Here is a 21,009-nt window from a genome sequence, read left to right as displayed (position 1 = left end):
TGTTAAATCATTTATTGCGCTCCAGCCGTCGGCGTTCGGGAGACCCGGGCTGCCCCTGCCAAATAAAACATCACTCCCTACATGCGCTGCGGCACCGCTGAATTCAGGGGAAGGTAATGGGGTTGTGGAGAACACATAGTATAGAGCAGGGTAAATAATATTACTTCTGTTGTGTCTGTTGTGGAGGGAGAGGACAGCTGTACAAATTCAGCTGAATTTTGCCAGTGAGCCAAGCCCACAGGACTCCCAGCGGGGCCGCGGCAATGCCCCCGCTCCAGCAGACGTATGCACTCACGAGGGATGCCTTGGGCCTCTTTCTGCTGTGGGCAGCATTTCTCAGACCTGGCCGCAGCCAGGAATCGCAGGGAGGGAGGTGGCGGCTTCCCAACCTCAACCAAAATAACTCGCAGAGCTTGTTTTCCAACACCTCGGAGCGGAGCACGGCCACGAGAGAAATGGGAGAGAGACTCGACCGGCCCCGCCCCACCCTAGCAAACGTGCGCCGCGGCTAGGTTTCTTTCACCGGCGGTTTGATGGGGTGAAACGGGCGTGGCTCTCGCCTGTCAATCTAACCAGCTCGGAGTGGCAGCGTGAGCCCCTGGTCGCTCCTGAACCCCCTAACCATTCCTTGCATAGCAGCCTAAACGCCTGTGAGGTGAATTCCAACTGCCGGGCCGCACGTCACGCTTGAAGAATTACCCTCCGGGGCGATGCAGATTTCTGAGGCGAAAAACAAATCCGTTTCGAAATAGCCGCGCCGGAGCGGCGGTATTTTCCCGCAGAGGAAGAGCAGCGACTTTGAAGGATTCTGATGGCCTGTTGTTGGGCGCGCTCCCTTTTAAATGGAGGGGTCATTACAGACAGCAGAGGAGTGATGCGCTGGAAGGACAGCTCTCTCTCTCTCTCTCAGAGGGGGGGAGAGCAGGCCCAGACAAGCCCTCCACTGGTGCAACAGGGCCGTATTCATTAAAGAACCTGCACGAGGCAGACGCGGGGGAAAAGCACAATAGAGATGACAGCCAGGGCTTTGTGCAGAAGGAACCAAACCAAAAAAACACACACACACACACACACACACACACACACACTCCACACATAAAAGCCACAATCATCCAGGCCCTAACACCGGGCCAGAGTGCAGGTTCATTTTTGCTCCTCTGCATGTTAATGGAAGCCCGTTCCTCTCTAATCCGCCTCGCACAGAAACAGTGGCCCTGTTCTCCACACGTGTGCAGCAGGGCCCGGTGTTGGAGAGTAATGTACTCCCCCTCTCATCCCTCCATTAGGGCCCGAGTTGCGGGCGCCCGTGTAAAAATAGCATCCAATCTCCGCGCCGGCGAGAGCTCCGCGCGAGAGAGACACGGGGCCCCGCCCCGGCGCTCATATCCAACGCAGCGGCGCGTCCCAGGACCCCGCCGCGGCGACCGCCACCGCGTTTAAGGAGAGGGGAAAAAGCGGCTCGGAAACGCGCGGCGGTGACCGCTCCGCCCCGCTCTCTCTCCCCCTCCCCGCCTGCTCGGGAATCCCGCTGACGCGAACAGATGGAGGAATTATAAATTCACACTTCAACCTCTACCGGAAGGACAGGAGCGTTGCGGATCTGAGGGGAACATGCGGAGGGGAACGAGCACGGGCCGGGCTTGACTAATAATCTATAATCTCATTCTAATTCATCACCGCAGTGCTTGGATGTACTGTAACCTGCACAGGAAGAAGACTGCACTCAGAAACGCATACAACCTGAGCAAATGACAGAGCTCAGGAATCCCAACAATTCCTCCTGAGACGTTCGGAGCGTCACGTGATCTTTCGCACAAACACCCCCATACGCAACACGGAGACCGTCGGAGCAAAGAGAGGCCTTGGGTGTAAATGACGCCCACGGCGATTAAAAAGATGAAACGCATCTACAGAAGAGGGATCGGCCTCTGACTGGAGCTATTTATTTCACCGGAGAAACCGTCGATAATGTCAGCATTCATACCGAACCGCATCTGTAACCGCGAATAAAAGGCCTTGAGTCTGCGGCCCACCTCCTTACGCTCTCGCTCTCGCTCACTCGAGCCGCAGCAGCAGCCAGAGCGATCTGGGGAAAATGGATTCCCTCAGCTCTTTGGAGAGCGGAGGGCTTACGGAAGTCACGCTGGGACTTCAGAGCGTCACAGAAGCACAGAGCAGAGGGTGCAGGGTAGCCAGACTACAGGGAGTAACACCAAAGAGACCAGCGCGTGTCTGCACCAGGGCACACCCTGGGCGGGGCTCCACAAATCCCGCCCACAGGGTCAGTCAGCTCACTGATAGGATGATTGATGGTTGCAGCACAGACCTGCACTCACTGGAGTATAAATCACAGCTGTAAAAGTGTCCAGGATGAAGGACTTGTAAAGATTTTTTTTTTTTTTCCGAAAGTGCTGGTCCAGCAGGGGTGATAAGTGATCCCTCGGGGGCGTCCCTCATTACACGATCCCATGATCCCCTCCTTCGTAGCGTTGGTGAGGCCAGCTGTTCCAAACCAGATGATCACATCACCGCCACTGACCGTTTCTTCTGCTGGTGGAACTCCCTCTGGTGCACTGTGTTGAGGAGCCAGTGACACCTGCCAGGGGGGAACGTTCCAGAATAGCTCAAACACAGGTGTGTCCCGCGGAGATCAGCGCAGGCCCCAGGGCCAGACTGAGGGATATGACCTCAATCTGAGGGTGAACATCTGCTGCCTGTCTGCTTCGCTCCTCGTCACTCCTTCAGCCACATCCATCATCTAAATCAGCTGTCAGCCATTTCAACAACTGCAAACCGCCACGAACAATCCTCCCCTTCCCTTCCCTTTTACCTGACACCTCTTAACACCTTCATACCTCATCCTACCACACATCCTCAGCACTAACTGTAATTACAGCTCACTGTCATGTGGTTACAGAGATGATAGTCCCCTGTATTCTCTCCCTTAAACACATAAGCCCTTTGATTGGATGTGGGAGAATGGAGTCCAGGAGCAGGGCACGGGGGACTGGGTGATTTACAGCCTGAAGCAGGCTCCCTCAGAAGGCCACTTTTAAGAGGCCCCATAAAACAGAACCACAAGGTTCATGTCACAGCATCGGCTCCACTCATGAATACTTATAAAACCCCCCCCCCCCCCCCCAACACAGCCTGGAGCACAGAAGGACAGGCGGAAGAACAGGCCTACAGATGCTCAACAACTGCTTTAGCCTTAAAGCCATGCATACACAATAAGGGGGTGTGTGTGTGTGTGTGTGTGTGTGTATGCATATGTATGTGTGCGTGTGTGTGTATGTGTGCGTGCGTGCGTGTGTGTGTGTGTGTGTGCAGATGTGTGTGTGTATGTGTGCGGATGTGTGTGTGTATGTGTGCGTGTGTGTGTGCGGATGTGTGTGTGTATGTGTGCAGATGTGTGTGTGTATGTGTGCGTGCGTGTGTGTGTGTGTGTGCAGATGTGTGTGTGTATGTGTGCGGATGTGTGTGTGTATGTGTGCGGATGTGTGTGTGTATGTGTGCGGATGTGTGTGTGTATGTGTGTGTATGTGTGTGTGTATGTGTGCATGTGTGTGTGTGTATGTGTGTGTATGTGTGTGTGTATGTGTGCGGATGTGTGTGTGTATGTGTGCGGATGTGTGCGTGTGTGTGTGCGGATGTGTGTGTGTATGTGTGCATGTGTGGGTGTATATTAGAGTGCCAGCTCGGTTTCTCTAGTTATCCTTCCAGCCTGCAGACCTCCTTTAAAAATCAATGGGAAGCAAAGCTGAGAAATGCCTCCGCTGTCAGCCGTCACCGCGGCTCTAATGAAGTCATCACCGGGACGCGCCGAATGTGGCCTCTGTGGACAGAGCGGTCTGTCAGAGCCGGGAGGGCCGGGTGTGTGCGGGGGGACCGTGGCGAGAGGCCCCTGCGCCGCTTCAGGGCTGCTCAATACTGACGAATTCCCCACCTCTCGCTCTGATGAAACCAATCGAAGAGGCTGACAGATGCAAGCCGCATAACCAAAGCAACTCGGACGGGCCTTGTGACTGCGATTATTCTCTATTACGGTGTCTGCGGGTTTCCTGGAACAAACATGCGGGTGGATTCATGTCCCGCCAGCGGTGAGGGATCCGGGTTGCCGGGGGGAAGCAGACAGACGCTCGGAAACGACAGACATGAACCGCTTACCTTCCCCGTCACCGCCGACCAGACTTTGAGCGTGTTGTCGTCTGAGCCGCTGACGATACGGTTGCCGCAGAACTGAAGGCAGGTGATGACATGGTCGTCGTGACCTTTAAGCACCTGAAGGTGACAGAGAGGAGGAAAAAAAGTCAGGTGGAATGCCTGGGTAACATTATAATAATGTTTCTATATTCACAAATGGTAGGAGACTGAAAACAAAGCACAGGGAGTGAATATCACAGTAATTACTGGGGAGCATTAAAATAGCATTTCTCTATTCACAGAAGTCAGGAGGCTAAACAGGCAGGGAGGGAACGTCACACTGACGCCTGCTTAACATTAAAACAACGTTTCCCTATTGACAAAAGGCAGGAGGCTAAAAAGGCCGGGGAGGGAAACGTCACACTGATGCAGGCAGGCTCCTTTAAATCGAACCGAAATGGAAATCAGCATCCCGGATACGGGCTGATGAAACTGCTGATGTAGTAAATGACACAGCAGTTTAGGAACGGAACACTGCCCAAAGACACAGCGCTCGGGAGGAACCCAGCGACTGCGGTTACATCACTGACAGTCGGACAGCCAGCAGGCATATTAAAATAATTGGAGCCCTCTGCAACGGGCCCAGGAGAGCGCCAGGTTATTGGTCTGGTGCAATTTCGGCATTTAGGAAAATGAGACTCGGGCAAGGGAGATGCGAGGGCCAGAGAGGGTTTTTTTCCCCCCACACAGCTGAATTAAAGGAGGGGAGACGAGCCAGAGAAATTCACCTGCGCATCTCAGCCACTCCCCTCTCTCTGCCAGATCTGGGATCAGCGTGTAGAGAACATTTTCGCCCAGTTCTTTCAATCAAAGAGCCTCTTAGGTGGATAATTTACCTTGACAGGGTTTTAGAATCTGGCTCGGCAATCTTTAAATCCCCGCAGTCTGGGGTTCTCTGGGCACTGAGAGAGATAATTTAGGCATTCTGCAGGAAAAAGAAAAAAAAAGTGAAAAAATCAAAAAGGATTACCTTGGGCGATTTGAGGTCTCCTCGTCTCCAGTTGGTGTCTATGCGGTGCTGTCTGATGTAAGCGCTCTTCCACGGGCTGTGGGTGAAGCCCGGCTTGATCACCTTCCTCTTCTTGGTGTTCAGGGGCTCGTCGATACCTGGGGAGAGAGGGGGGCATCTCAGGGGTCACGGACGTGCTGTGGTAGCAGGCCGGCAGCATCTTCACCCCCTAAACTGAGCCCAGGCCTGGACTGTTGGAGGCCAGCCAGGGGGGAGAGTCCCAGACACAGAGAGCAGACTGACTGTGCGAAACGCTATTAAGAGCGGGAGATCTGAGAGCTTGACTCCATCTAAACCGGGCCTTTGAGTTCCCTCGCTTGGCTCTTCCCAAAGCATAGTACCAAGAACCACAGAAAAAAATCTGTGCAAAGAGGGAGCTATTAGCATTTCTGTTTCAGGCACTCAACAAGGAAATCAACAAGCTCGTACTGGACTGAAAGGGCTACTGTAGCATCCCCAGAGCAATACTACACTCTTGTACTTACTGGTGTCACACAGCAGCAATAGTAACATGGCAGAGTTAGTGCACCGAAGCCGTGGATGGACCGGCTGTGCCGAAAACCGTATGTTCTAACAACAAACACTGCCGTTACATTATTCTCATTTAGCAGATGCTCTCATCCAGAGCGACTTACATAGGTTACAGTTTTTACATTAATACGTTTATACAGATGGAGGCAACTGTGGGTGAAGTACCTCGCCCACAGGTACAGCAGCAGTGCCCCAGTGGGGAACTTAACTGACAACCTTTTGGTCACAGGGCCTGTTCTTTACCACTATGCTGCGCTGCTGCGTTGCTGCGAGTCTGACCCCTTGGTAAAGCAGAGCGCAGTGTATAACGGGCGCGTGTCGGGCGGGGCGCTCACCCTCCTCCCTGCACTTCTCCCTCCACAGCAGGTTGTCCTCGGCCAGGATGCGCCAGTAGCGGCAGGTCTGCGCCGCCTGCAGCAGGTCCTTGGGCTCCAGGAATGAGAGGACGTAGAGGGCCAGCTGAGAGAGAGACACGGGGGGCGGAGAGTGAGCTCACAGTCACGGCGGGCCCGCTACCCTCACACGCTGCTTTACAACATGTTACCTGCACAGTACCAATCAAAAGCTTGGACGCTCCCTTCTTTCTTAAGCTTTTTCCACATTTCAGAATAACAGCAAAGACATCAAAACTATGAAATAACACAAATAGAATTATGCAGTGACCAAAAACATGTTAAATCAAATCAAAAATGTCTTATTTTTCATTCTTCAAAGCAGCCAAAATATTTAAATGTTTTTAGAATACATACATAGCTAAAAATAAATTGTGCAGTTGATGCCTAACAAACAAGATTCAAGCATTTAAGCTAAACATAAGTGTTTAGATCAAAATGTCTCTGAATGCATGTTTCCCATTATCTCAATCGGGTGTGTCCAAACTTTTAGCTGGTACTGTACATGCAGCATTGTGGCTGCTGGATTACAATACTGCGTGTACGGGACAGGCCGAGAAGGGCTCGGTCCAGGAGAAAGGGAACGCTCTGTAAACATGTGCTGAGAGAGCAGCCCTCCGCCCTCCCCCCTCCCCCTCCCGCTCTCTGCAGTCTTTACTACCCCCCCCCCATACCGCGGCTGAACGGCCATCCTTCACAGCAGCCAGGTTACAGCCGATGCAATAAGCAGGGCCTGACAGCCCTCCATCTGGGTTTACAGCCTCCCAGCACAGCTCTGGCTGCAGGAAGAACACTCCTACCCCTGCCATCATCATCAGCTGCGGTGCTCTTATTCCCCATTACTGCACCCAGTGCATGGAGATATTAGGGTGCAGTGCATGGGGATATTAGGGTGCAGTGCATGGGGATATTAGGGTGCAGTGCATGGGGATATTAGGGTGCAGTGCATGGAGATATTAGGGTGCAGTGCATGGAGATATTAGTGTGCAGTGCATGGGGATATTAGGGTGCAGTGCATGGGGATATTAGGGTGCAGTGCATGTGGATATTAGGGTGCAATGCATGGGGATATTAGGGTGCAGTGCATGGAGATATTAGGGTGCAGTGCATGGGGATATTAGGGTGCAGTGCATGGGGATATTAGGGTGCAGTGCATGTGGATATTAGGGTGCAATGCATGGGGATATTAGGGTGCAGTGCATGGAGATATTAGGGTGCAGTGCATGGGGATATTAGGGTGCAGTGCATGGGGATATTAGGGTGCAGTGCATGTGAATATTAGGGTGCAGTGCATGGGGATATTAGGGTGCAGTGCATGGGGATATTAGGGTGCAGTGCATGGGGATATTAGGGTGCAGTGCATGTGGATATTAGGGTGCAGTGCATGGGGATATTAGGGTGCAGTGCATGTGGATATTAGGGTGCAGTGCATGGGGATATTAGGGTGCAGTGCATGTGGATATTAGGGTGCAGTGCATGGGGATATTAGGGTGCAGTGCATGGGGATATTAGGGTGCAGTGCATGTGGATATTAGGGTGCAGTGCATGGGGATATTAGGGTGCAGTGCATGTGGATATTAGGGTGCAGTGCATGGGGATATTAGGGTGCAGTGCATGGGGATATTAGGGGCATGGGGATATTAGGGTGCAGTGCATGGGGATATTAGGGTGCAGTGCATGGGGATATTAGGGTGCAGTGCATGGAGATATTAGGGGCATGGAGATATTAGGGTGCAGTGCATGGGGATATTAAGGCCTAGGGATATTAGGGTGCAGTGCATGGGGATATTAGGGTGCAATGCATGGGGATAATAGGGTGCAGTGCATGGGGATATTAGGGGCATGGGGATATTAGGGTGCAGTGCATGGGGATATTAGGGTGCAGTGCATGGGGATATTAGGGGCATGGGGATATTAGGGTGCAGTGCATGGGGATATTAGGGGCATGGGGATATTAGGGGCATGGGGATATTAGGGTGCAGTGCATGGGGATATTAGGGTGCAGTGCATGGGGATATTAGGGGCATGGGGATATTAGGGTGCAATGCATGGGGATAATAGGGGCATGGGGATATTAGGGTGCAGTGCATGGGGATATTAGGGTGCAATGCATGGGGATAATAGGGGCATGGGGATATTAGGGTGCAGTGCATGGGGATATTAGGGTGCAATGCATGTGGATAATAGGGTGTATGTGGATGTTAGGTGTCTGGGTGTCCCCCTCTGTGCTGGCCGGCATGGGCCGGAGGGGATGGGGTGGGTTTTGGACGGGGGGTGTGGCCAGGCGGTCTTCTTCACCTCTTTGGGCAGCAGGGAGATGAAGTCCCTCTGGAACTGCGGCTCGATCACCTGCATCATGTGCTTGACCTGCGTGGGCTCGCAGCTGTCGATGAGCTCGTCCAGGGCCAGCAGCTTCTCCGGCCCGCTCCAGCTCTGCAACACACACAGCGGCAGCGGCTTACAAACGTGTGTGAGTGTGTGTGTGTGTGTGTGTGTGTGTGTGTGTGTGTGTGTGAGTGTCTGTGTGTGTGTGTGAGTGTCTGTGTGTGAGTGTCTGTGTGTGAGTGTCTGTGTGTGAGTGTCTGTGTGTGAGTGTCTGTGTGTGAGTGTCTGTGTGTGAGTGTCTGTGTGTGTGTGTCTGTGTGTGTGTGTCTGTGTCTGTGTCTGTGTGTGTGTGTGAGTGTCTGTGTGTGTGTGTGAGTGTCTGTGTGTGAGTGTCTGTGTGTGAGTGTCTGTGTGTGTGTGTCTGTGTGTGTGTGTGTGTCTGTGTCTGTGTATGTGTGTGTGTGTGAGTGTCTGTGTGTGAGTGTCTGTGTGTGAGTGTGTGTGAGTGTGTGTGTGTGTGTGTGTGTGTGTGTGTGGGATGTGTGTGTGTGTGAGTGTGTGTGTGAGTGTCTGAGAATATGGGATGTGTGTGTGTGTATATGCATGCGAGTGTGAGTGTGAGTGTGTGTGAGAGTGTGCGAGTGTGTGGGATGTGTGTGTGTGTATGCGTGTGAGTGAGAGTGTGTGTGTGTGTGTGTGTGTGTGTGTGTGTGTGTGTGTGTGTGTGTGAGTGTGTGTGTGTGTGTGTGTGTGTGTGTGTGGGATGTGTGTGTGTGTGAGTGTGTGTGTGAGTGTCTGAGAATATGGGATGTGTGTGTGTGTATATGCATGCGAGTGTGAGTGTGAGTGTGTGTGAGAGTGTGCGAGTGTGTGGGATGTGTGTGTGTGTATGCGTGTGAGTGAGAGAGTGTGTGTGTGTGTGTGTGTGTGTGTGTGTGTGTGTGTGTGTGTGTGTGTGTGTGTGAGTGTGTGCGGGATGTGTGTGTGCATGGGATGTATTACACAGTGTGTGCGTAGGTGTATGAATGCATGCACGTGTGTGCTGTCCTTAGGGAGCGTGTTTGACATGCTCGCTGTGCTCACTCGAGTGCTGGACATTGGCTCCCCCCTGCTGCACAGCCTGCTCTGTGGGTCAGCTGTGCCTGAAGCGAGCCAGAGGCACTTCCACAGCTAACTGACCTGAGCTCACTCATTCGCCTGCTGCCTGATTCTGGACACGGCAGTGGCTTTACCCAGAGCCTGGACAAGCACAGGGGAAGTAGGCGTGCCTGTCCCATTGCAGATACCACAGCCAGGAAGCCCTTTTCAATGCCGAGTCTGAGCTAGGCAGCACACTTTTGTTCCCGTATCGATAGGGAAGAAAAACAAATGGCTGAGTTCGCTGGCTGCACGCCGGATCTGACGTGACCTTTTTTATTGTTCCCTGCCTGTACCAGGAATAGCAAAAGCAAGACCTTAATGACTTCTCAATTCATAAATTAGGAAGCAAATACACAATTTGGCTGGCTAATACATCGCTACAAACAAACGTGATATAGGTGGGTAAAGGCAGGTAGTGTTGACTCAAAACATGTTCTGGGGTCAGTCGCGCTGTGGGAGCTGGTGACTCACACTCTCTCGTCGGGTTGCAGTGTGAGCTGGCACCGGATCAGCACTCGCACAGAGGCGAGGCAGTGCAGAGGGAAGCAGGCTCCCAGCGCCTGCACGCTGACAGCCTCATCGCAGTGGGAACACTTACTGACTCATGCACGCACGCACACACGCACACACACGCACGCGCACACACGTACGCGCACACACGCACGCGCACACACACACGCGCACACACACACATGCACACACACACACACGCGCACACACACACAGTGTCTCACTCCATCAGTGCGGGGGAATTTCACATCCACAAATATTAACCAGCTTCTGCAAGGCTGGAGGGAGTCCTGTGAGCAGGGGTGGGGGGGGGGGGGCTGGATCCCACGCAGTCCTCCTCGGGATGAAAAAAGGCGTAATCACCCCGAGAGCGAACCACTTTTATGGAGGGGTGGACAGAGGGGGGAAAAGCACGCCGAGCACCAGAGTACCTGTAATTTGGCCACGCGGCACTCAAGCCCGAGGGACTGGCGCTATGATAATCACGAGTTCAAAGGGACGGGATTATGCAGCCAGCGCTCTCTGGGTTACAGCCACGTTAATGTGTGTGTGAACATTAGCGCTCCTCTTTAAAGTAGCGGGAGAGGCGAGGAGCAGGGCTGTCGGCAGATAACGCCGAGCGGCGGCCATTAAAGGGACGCTCCCTCTTGTTTTTTCTTCTTTTCTTCTGTTCTCTATAGACTGAGGCGGTTTTTTGGGCCCCTCTGGTTCTCGCGTTTTTAGGGGGTACAGGAGCAGCCCTGGGCAGGTCGTGCAAGCCCAGGCTGGAGCGGGGATGCATGCCTGCGCTGTCACATCAAAGCACAGAGGCTCCGTGAGGAGGCTTTGGATTGGCCTGTCAGACCCGTGTGCGGACAGCTCGCGGGATTGGCCGCCTCCGTGACGGCGGGATTATGTAACGCGTGTCACAGAGAGGCCGTCTGCCTCCCATGTGTCTCGCTCTCTGCAGGTGGACGCGGTTTGTCAGCGTGAGGCCGCCATCGGGACGATCCCCCACCCCGCACAGACGCTAACCTCCACCTGGAACACGCTCGCGGCCTGCAAGGGCAGCTGGGAAATTGACCGCACTTGCGTAGCCTCTTTGGGGAGAAGGACATTCGTGTCTTTCTCGTAACAGTACATTTTGTCTCCCTGGCCTTGAGCGCAACTGCAGCCTGTCTGCTGGGATATTAAAGAGCAAGTCTAAATCTGCAGATACAAATGTCAGCTATCACAGCGACAAACAAGTCTTTGTGAGCAGACACATAAGGGGAGGAACTGTATTAGCATTTCCACAGTAATTTAGTCATTTCCTATTTATGGATGTGGAAACGAGCTGGTGCGGATGAGTATTACACACAACTGCAGCTCCTGACAATTAAGAGTTTGTTACAAAAAAAAACCTCTGAGAGAGTAACTCCCACACCTTCGCTTAAGCCCGTTTTACCCGAATCGCTTTATTTCCCAGGGGAGATAAGCCCGAGTATTAACACTTTCCAAGAGTTCACTCAAGCATTAAAACCTTTTTCTCAAAACTTCGACAAAAGACCAGGTGCATTAAGGTAGACGTCAGCTCGGCATAACTTCTTTGTGTTTGGTCTGAATAGACGGGGCGCGCTAACGAGCGGCGTGGCTACGTGATGCCAATGCTAACAAAGCGAATCCCGGAGCCCTCGGTAAACATCCATTATATATCTGGGGCAGATGGTTTGACTCCGCGCGCTATTGTAGCGCTCCTTATATGAGGCATGTCTTAAGTCTCCTGTTACTCAGGTAGCGATCGCCGCAGTGGAAACTCGTAGGTGGAGCTATGCCCGGCTTTATTAACCATCCCATCCAAACAGGCAGAACTCGCCATCGGCAAACATCTCCCTGCGAGCCGCCGGTGCTGAAATGCGGCCGGATTGAGAGGATTACCGGGACAAAGCCGATGTCTGTTCAGCTGTGGACACAGATATTACACTTGTGCGGGAGAAGAGGGAGAGGAGCTGCGATTGGCCGCATGCTTTATTCCTGAGTCAACTCCTTCCACGCCTGGCTCTGCTAGAACAGGTAATTCCATGCTACAGCAAACATGACGACGTGGACAGACTCGCAACAAGGCTGCAATTATCTCGGAAGCCCGAGCGAAGATTGATTGGCTCAAACATCTGGTTTCCAATAAATGGAGTTTGGGGGGGGGGGGGGGGGGGTGATGGAATGGCTGGAGCCAGAAAATCAGGTGCTCTGCGGGGGGGGGGGGGGGGCTGTGGGGACTTGAGTGGGCGGGGCGGCGTTCTCACCTGGAAGGTTCGGAGCCACTCCTGCAGCCCGGCGGGCGGCTGGATGATGCGCCGTCGCTGTTGGCCCTGGCCATTGGCTGCCCGCAGGTCCCCGAACGTGGTGGGCGTGGGTGGGTACGGCACAAGCCCTGTGGGGCTACAAAGGGGAAGAGACAGGTCACAAGAGAGAAAGGAGGGGGGCTGAAAGTGACAGGAAGAGACAGGAAGTCAAGAGGAGGTGGAAGATTACAGGAAGGAGGGAGAGAGAGAGAGAAATGGGGATGGGGGATGGGTGTTCAGGTGCTGCAGTCTGAGCGAATCAAACTGCTTTCATCAAACTGAGAATTCACTGGCTAACAAGCACCATGGAAAACCTAAATGGGAGAAACCTGAGTCGCCTGCTTTCAGAGGTGATACAGAGGATCCAACAGGACTTTGCTCTGCGACCGTTAAATGAGCACAGGCAGGGATATGGAAGCAACATCTCCATATCTCAAGAGACCTCCACAAACCACAGTAATTCCAAAAGAGCTGCAAACCTCGCCTGTATCACAGCACGTGTACCGCTGATTTTTAAGCCAGACTAGTAAAGAAGGCTGTCTTCACCTAACCGTGACTTCAGACAGCAAAGAACAGAGCAGGCACGCTTCGCTGGCCTCTTCATCCTCTGGCGGTAGAACAGAGTTACCGGGGAAGCTGCTCAGTGATGGAGCCTGTGAGCGAATGAGGGTCATTACCGTTTCCCCCGCCGCAGCGTAAACACGCCGTGCCGTTTGACTCCTCCATTATTAATCACAGCACAAATAATCAGGAGAACATCAGCCCGACGGCATTTCAGTCACGCATGAAACCTTTTCAAACGGCACCAATGAGAAAGTTCGTGAACAGACTGCTTGGATCTAAAGAGAACGATGGAGCGGTGCAATGGGGCAGCAGTGTAGCACAGTGCCAGGGGACAGCGCAACTGCTGGTGTACCTTTGGGCAAGGTACTTCACCCACAATTGTCTCAGTAAATATCCAGCAGTGTAAGTGGGTAACATATAAAAAACTGTAACCAATGTAAGTCGCTCTGGATAAGAGCGTCTGCTAAATGACAATAATGTAATGCAATGGAGCGCAGAGAATGGGGAATGTTTTCTGTGCCAATCAGTGCAATTCTCCCCAACCCCTTCGCACCAGAGCTTCCAGGTTCACAGAGATCACGGACAGCAGAGATCCTCTGTGGGAGGTGGGTCTGCCCAGCGTGTGAGTCAAGAGCGAAAGCATCAGAGCCCTTCTTATAGCGAAGGGGGGGCATAAGCATCACTAAGCATTCCATCATCCCCCCTCCCGAGGAGCACGGTCACTTCCATAATGTATTCATCTTTAATAGGATTCCAGGCAGAGAGGAGCCAAGGTACGGCAATTACCAGGCAGCACGGCCAATGAGCCAGCTGTCTCTGAGGGCTGAAGTGTCCTTCGTGGGAACCGCATTAACACTGTACTGTCAGGAACGGCGGAGAGAGAATCTTCACACGTCAGTGCGAATGCAAAGGGTTATAGGACCGGGAGGATCGGTGTTGGTCAGCTCCATCCGTGGTGACGGGCCCGCTGTGAGGACCTGTGTTACGCCTGCCTCTCCTGAGGTGCGAATGGCGCCTTTTCATGCTCCGGTCGCCATGTCCTCACACACTGTTACGGGGGGGCAATGATCTGGGATCAGTAGAGTACAACGTGACGCTGGTGTGCTAATGTGACTTGTACATTAGTGGCAAGCCCCTGGTCCCGCCGGGCTGCCGCACCCCCTGAACCAGGGCTGATCTGAGGTCAGATGTGATGAGGTCCCAGTGGTGTGGAGATAGTGGGATCGGTTCTCCCATGGAGAAAATGAGCGTCTGGAGAGAGGCACTAACTTGTTGCACGTTAACTTGTGGCAGGGCTTGAATGGTGGTCTGTGAGTGTTGTTAGCTTGGTCTGACACTGTTGCTCATTCAACTTGAAGGGATACACACTATGTTCTATTGTGTGCGGAAATCGCTCTCCATAAGAACGGCTGCTAATTGCATGTAATGTAATGTAATGTAATGTAATGTAATGTAATGAGACCATTCCTCACACTGCAGTCAGGCTCTGGGCCTTCTCTGGCCAGTGCTGCCCCAGTCCTGGCCACATGTCCTGAGGTAGGTAAGCAGACAGACTCTCTGTTCTGCAGCCTGGATTTAACCAGGGCTCCTAAAGACTGTGCTTATGGCTGCTTCAGAGCGCCCAGGCCACGCACGCCCACACTCCTCTCGCCCCCATCCAGGAACACACGGGTGTCCCAGCCGGGGACTCATTACCCAGCTACCTGCAGGCAGGCCTCTGACTCACTCTGCCCAATAACAGCCGCACAGCTGTCCTCTCCTGCAACCGCAACGCCCCCTCTGCTGCCGGTAAACACCTGCAAGCACCGCGTCATCACAACAGGCTCCATTTCAGACCTGAGGAGCCGGGCGTGCTGGCAAAATAACACTGCAAAGCGTGCGGGAGCAATGAGGATTGCGACACTGAAGTCTAAGGCTGCCACTCTGACGCTGCTACACCGATGCATTTAATCAAAAAGAAACACTGATGGAAAAAGTCGCACATCAATTTTTAACAACAAATTGAGTTTGGCTGGAGGCGGGGGGGGAGGCAAACGACAATCTCCCTCCTGAAAATTGCTTTTAATGGGTCTTGTGTGCTACATGTCCACGTAGGCTTTGGAAATATTTTCAGCGCAGTTGGTCAGCTTGCAGAAATAAAAAGTCTACCAATATCAAAATCTTCTCAGATTCCAGGAGAGACTTAATCACAGTTAATCACAGCCTCAAGGCCCTACAGTAATTTCAGTAATAAACTGCATACCGCCCCTGAAACAGATCTCGCTCCCTCTCCTCACACAAAGACCCCATCGCCCTGTCACACATGACTACATGTAGAACACATGGGGATGAAAGGGGATGTGATGTAGACCTGCTTCAGGGTACTGCCCTGCCCCCCCTTGTCTTCAGAGCCACAAAAGACATGCAAAGGAGGAGGGCTCATCAATTCTGCGCAGGGCTGCAGAGGATCATGGGGGATTCGTGGGGCACGCTGGGAGAAGGGAGGGACTTTACCTCGGGTACTCCGGCCCTTTGCAGGGCTTCTTGCCTGAAGGGAAGGATCGGACCTCAGGGCCATGGTCCAACTTCCTCTTCATCTGTGAGACAAGAAAGGAAGAGGGGAGAAAAGAGAGCAGTGAATGGCGGGCTGAGGGGGAGAGCAGAGGCTGCTGCAGCAGGACATTCAGCCACTCAACCCACTCACAGTCACTCAGAGGCTCAATCCCTTTGACATGCAAAAATAATGACCAGGACTGAAGCCTGCCACACACCAGGCCGAGCGGAGTACTGATCCTGGGAGCTTTTGTCAACGCTTGTCCTGTCAAATTATTCTCTCTGCACACACAACATTCCCCGAATTATATTGGCGCTGAGGGTTACCCAAAAAATGCACTTTAGTGGGTGAGGAAGCAACGAATTAACAGAAAAGCCAGGGAAGAAGCCCTCGAAACGGCTGTGAATTCCTCTCCGCATTCTTGCACATTTGGGTTGATTTTTTTGTTTTTTTTTGGTTTGGGCGATCAGACACGGTCAAACTCGGACAGACCCCGTTGTATCTCCGCCGGACGCTCATGCCTAAGGGGGAGCCCCCCCCGACGCCCCACCTGTGAGGCTGACGCTGCCACTGTGCCCTGCGAGGGGGGTTCCCAGAATGCAAAAGGGCATGAGAAACAGCCAATTCTATTCACTCTAGTCCAGAGGGCTGCGCTCTAATTGTGCCCTCAGCACCAGAGACCTGCCTGATTTACACTGCTGCTCAGGGAGCTAAATAGAGCAACCCCATTCTTCACCACCCCCCCACCCTCTCTCCCCCTCGCCCCCTCGCCCACACGCACACAAACAACCCAAAACTACTCCTGCCTGGGCGCATAGTTTGAGCCGGGACAGAGAGCATCCACTCTCCAGACAAAGGGCTCACTGTCCAATGGTGTGTGAGCCCAGCACCGCATTTGAATAAAACTATTTCTGGGGCGGAACATTAAACGGCTTCGCACGCATCGCGGTTTAAACGGTCCTTTCAGGCTGGATGCGAGAAACTGGCAAGCTATTCGAATCGTGTTCCCTCTTCACCATACTGAACGGGGCCAAAACTGCCAGAGGTTACAGGGTCCTGCCTCCAAAACTACTCCACTTCCCAAAACAGAAGGGCCTGGCAAATGTACACAGACAGAGGCCTCTGAGATTCTCCTGTGAAGATTGAGACAGCTCCCTCCTGATGACTCTGCTCTGTCTGTGACCCACCTGGTTCACAGTCATGCATTCTACACATGGCTACCTGCAACGTGCTGCATATGTATTACACTTAAACCATCAAGTTAGATATGTACTTCAACAGATATTTTTTTTAAATCCTGGTATGTTCTACAAAAAGAACCATGAGTCAACAACAAAAACAACAACAATGAGAGCTTCGTCTGAAAGCCAAGGTCAGAATGTGAAATATTCAAGCAGTTATCATCATCATTACATTCTGTCAGACACAGGGTCATAACAAAATGCATAAAGCTAACAGGCTGACGCAAAGAGTACCTGTCTCTGACTGTTCTATGAGCAGGAACACGCGTGGAAAAAATAAAACACACACAAAAGAAGGAGAAACAGACGCAGAAAAAACAAAACATAATCAGTAGCCTGAGGCTAGAATGTGAAATATTTGAGTCATTATCGTTATCAGCCACATTCTTTGTGATACAAGGCCGTGGCTTTATAAGCAGATTTGATATCCTTTCACAAGTACATGTCCACGAGTCAAACTGGTTTGATAAGCCCTTGCTTTCATTGTGATGCAACAATGAGAGCCACTGATCTCAGTGTTATTTCCCGAAGCAGGGGAATGGCAGGGAGTGGGATATACACACCTACGCCTCCCTGTGAAGCCATGGCTGTGCTCACATGAAAGCTCCGCTGTGCAGCCCACTGCATACAAGCAAATGGCAGGCTCTCATTCAGATCAGCGTCCGCGCAAACGGCTGGGGGCACGCGGGCATGCGGGCAAGCACACACACACGCACACAGATCAGTCATACCAAATAAATACAAATTGTGAACAACAGCCAAGTTCAGGAAGGCGTCTGCTTTTAATACGGCTAAAAGATCTGTTCTCCATTTTTTGTGTCATTTTTCTTTTTCCCCCCATTAAGGAAGTGGTTTGTTTTATAAGACTCTTAACTGTCGCGACTGGTCCATTCAAACCCATCCCCGTTCCCAAAGAAATGATCTCACTGCAAAGGCAGTTCAAGCACCAGGGAGAGCCGGAGTGCACATGCTTGCTTTGAGAGAGAGAGAGAGAGAGAGAGAGAGAGAGAGAGAGAGGTGTGTGTGTGTGTGTGTGTGTGTGTGTGTGTGTGTGTGCATGCACGAGAGAGAAAGAGTGTATGTATGTATGCAAGAGAAAGAGTGTGTGTGTGTGTGTGTGTGTGTGTGTGTGTGTGCGTGTGTGTGTGTGTGTGTGTGTGTGCGTGTGTGTGTGTGCGTGCGCGCGCGTGTGCGTAGGAGAGGTCTCTCACACAGAGGCAATCGGAAAGCTGAGGTTATCCACTTGCTCCCATTTCAGCCTGGGAAAAGGTAACCCAAGACGAGCAGAGAGCACAGTGTTTGTAAACCTCCTCTAATGAGAGACTGCACACTTTCTGCTCCCTGAAACCCCTCTGTTGCTCTCTCAGAGGGAGAGGACGTGGACTGGAACAGAGAAAGGCAACATATTTACTCTGCTGTGCGGAGAGATGCCCATCCAGGGAGCCATTTAGGAAGATTCACCACCAATACCAACCTCATCTGTTTACCTTCCAATTTAGTCAAATTCTGTCAGATGGTAATGCCACAAATTATACTGATCACATTACTTTAAATCACAGTCACTTCTCAGCTTACGAAATATGCCTCAGTGAAAACAGATTACAATTACTGAAATAATATCCAGAACCAGGGAAAGAAATCCTTGAATAGTGAAGGAGAGAGGTCATGGTCCTTAGTAAAAAAATAAATAAATAAATAAAAAAAACACTTTGCAACCTTAATGCAAAAATCAATGTTTCCACACTTTGCCCAAAAATTAACTGGCCACTGGCACTAGGGATGAAATGCTAAATATACATGTTGGCCAGAGTTCAAAAACTGCTGCAATTGCCATCTCAGGTTTATCGTGACTTTACAGCTTTAAAGAACAGGGCATTTTAAAGTGCTCAGCATTGGCAACTACAGATTAAGGTTGCTTGGTCACACATGGGTAGACCAGGCAATTTCAGTAAGGCAGAACAGGTTTGCGCTAATACTACTGAAAGTAGGATCTGAAGATGGAGCACCTCACGGATTTCTTGTGGGTTTAAAGTAGAGAATACTTGGTCTGCTCCATGCCAGTCAGAACAACACGGGCATCAGAGACACACCTGCCTCCACTGCGGCGTGTACTTCCTTGAATTTGGGACACAGCCAATGAATCTTTAATGATCATCCAATTTATTTACATGGTATGATAACCGTAATAACCAACAGTTGCAAACTGTACACCGATTCGCGCTGTGGCGTGGAATGAACATATAATGTATTAAAACAGAGAAAGCGACATGGGCGAACAGCGAGTTGAAGTTCACGGTCTATTCTGAGCGGCTTTGGATTGACTCGCTTGGTTAGAGAAGAGCAATGAACCTGACAAAATAATACAGGCGAGTGGTATTTTCTCCTGCTCAAAGGAGGTATGCTGGTTTCAGCGAAAGCCGCTAATCTTTTTTACTTGAGTGTTAAGCACGTTAAAATCATCCTTTGATGCGCTCAACACTAACCTCTGGGTTACTGGGATTGTTGGTGATACAGAGGGCAATGTTAACCAAACGCCTCAAGTCCTAAACAAGACACACTGTACAGTGGCACAGTAACCCGTTACCGAATACAGGAGTGTTTTCACGGACTCGGCTACAAGAGCTAGGGACTATATTGCAACCAGGACGAACCGTTCAACAGGCTGCAGCTACGGGACAGAATGGCGATTACCGCAAATTCATTCATACATCATTCACAAAGTGATAAAACCGGTTTGTTCCACAATAGACCAACCGCCCACAAGCACCACGGATATGCCCAACTTCACAGGGCACCCAACAAAGGCTCAAATATTGTCTCTGCAACCATGATACGCGAACGGCAGCAACGCGTATCGGCCGAAATATGGACAGGGTCATGACGTATAATTTTCATTCTGTCAAACCTGAGTGCTGCACTACAGAAGCTGAGTGGCTCCTCAGTTAATACGCGATTAATGAAATTAGTGGATAATTACTGCATAATGTCGATCTTGTAACCGTCGGTGCTCGCTTTGATCACTACTGTACCCATCACGTAACTAGGAAGTATTGATTTTTGGTTATTGAAGAAAAACACGACCGAAAACCTCTGCCGTCACACACCCACTGCCCTATGCGAAATGAAAGGCTGGAATCAATGCAATCACGCCGTAAGCCTGCCGGGATAATGTGCAGTGATCTACGCTCCGGTCATAATACCACGCAGGTGCAGTAGCGTTCATTCGCCGAACAGACAGTTGCTAATAAAACAAAAGGAAACATCCTTGATGTTCCTGAACTAATTCCGAAATATTCCGATCAGTATATTCCTACTGCGCTTTGGATATCCAACCGTACGGTGGCCAGGGTGATATTTTTGTATGTTGACCGTGTTTTAGCACCAAATCAATACCCTTGATTCAGTGACAGAGCCCCTTGCGTTGTCATCACAAAACGAGAAATAAACCGATCTTTTCAGCACATACAATATACAAACTGTGAGAATGTGACAATTTTATTTAATTCTCCTCGTAGCGGTATGAGAATGAATCTTAAGGCTTGCTCGTCGCGTCTGCTATGTAAATCAATCTGCAAAATTCCTTTCACGGAATATAAATATGCCGAGCGCAGTCAAATTAAAGCGACGTAACCAACAAACACAAAATTCTGTGCGATACTGTTGCGCGTCAACACACAGAAAACGAAACACAATAAATATCCGGTCCAATTACTCACTTTGTAGAAGATCATCTTTAAAGTGCCGTAGAACCCCATCGTTGTAGTCCTGTGTGGTTCCTTCACTGCAAGTCGCTGAAGCCGCTGTATCTCTGAGCAGAAGCTATCCTCTGACAACGCGCAAGCTGCTTACTCTCAGGTAGATCCGACACTATCTCTGATGTGGACATGCTCGGGCACGTCACAGGACGGGCGAGCATGGGGCACAACCGGCGAACCCGAAAAAGCTCCTTCTGGTGTCACACCAAAATGAGGCTCGGTGACAATTCGATTTCAGCAGAGCGCTCACGATGTGGCTCAACACAACGCGACCGCCGGCCCGGGAGGACTACGGGAGAATAATGAGGGGAGAGATACCGAGAGGAGGAAAAAAAAGGGGGGGAAGTGGTGCTCGAAGAAGGGGGAGGGAGCGGAGGACGGTGCCCTCTGCCAAGTCTTTACTACGCTAGCTTTTGCGAGGGGATCGGATTACAACGTCCCCGGTGGTGAGGAGGCGAATGGTGCAGTCTGAGCTCAGCTCCAGCGCTACAGCGCGCAGCCTATCA

At 51.5% G+C, this 21,009-nt stretch overlaps 1 protein-coding gene across 3 annotated transcripts in view; it reads right to left on the bottom strand.

Moving 5' to 3' along the window:
- LOC118769713 (F-box/WD repeat-containing protein 7-like) overlaps window positions 1-21,009 on the bottom strand; it is an 89,309-nt gene that overhangs the window by 6,484 nt on the left and 61,816 nt on the right. For 2 of the 3 annotated variants that reach the window (XM_036516989.1, XM_036516991.1), the window contains exons 3-8: window positions 15,468-15,550; window positions 12,372-12,507; window positions 8,434-8,568; window positions 6,079-6,202; window positions 5,174-5,310; window positions 4,168-4,281 (exon numbers count right to left, since the gene is read on the bottom strand). In XM_036516989.1, the coding sequence (XP_036372882.1) occupies window positions 4,168-4,281; window positions 5,174-5,310; window positions 6,079-6,202; window positions 8,434-8,568; window positions 12,372-12,507; window positions 15,468-15,550 (729 nt within the window). Of the gene's footprint in view, window positions 1-4,167; window positions 4,282-5,173; window positions 5,311-6,078; window positions 6,203-8,433; window positions 8,569-12,371; window positions 12,508-15,467; window positions 15,551-20,464; window positions 20,588-21,009 lie in introns of those variants that run through there. The other variant, XM_036516990.1, reaches the window with a different exon arrangement.

This window comes from Megalops cyprinoides, chromosome 22 (assembly GCF_013368585.1).
Source record: "Megalops cyprinoides isolate fMegCyp1 chromosome 22, fMegCyp1.pri, whole genome shotgun sequence".
Taxonomy (NCBI): Eukaryota; Metazoa; Chordata; class Actinopteri; order Elopiformes; family Megalopidae; genus Megalops; species Megalops cyprinoides.
The sequence above is the reverse complement of the archived record's forward strand: the minus strand, read 5'-3'. Positions and strand labels throughout refer to the sequence as shown.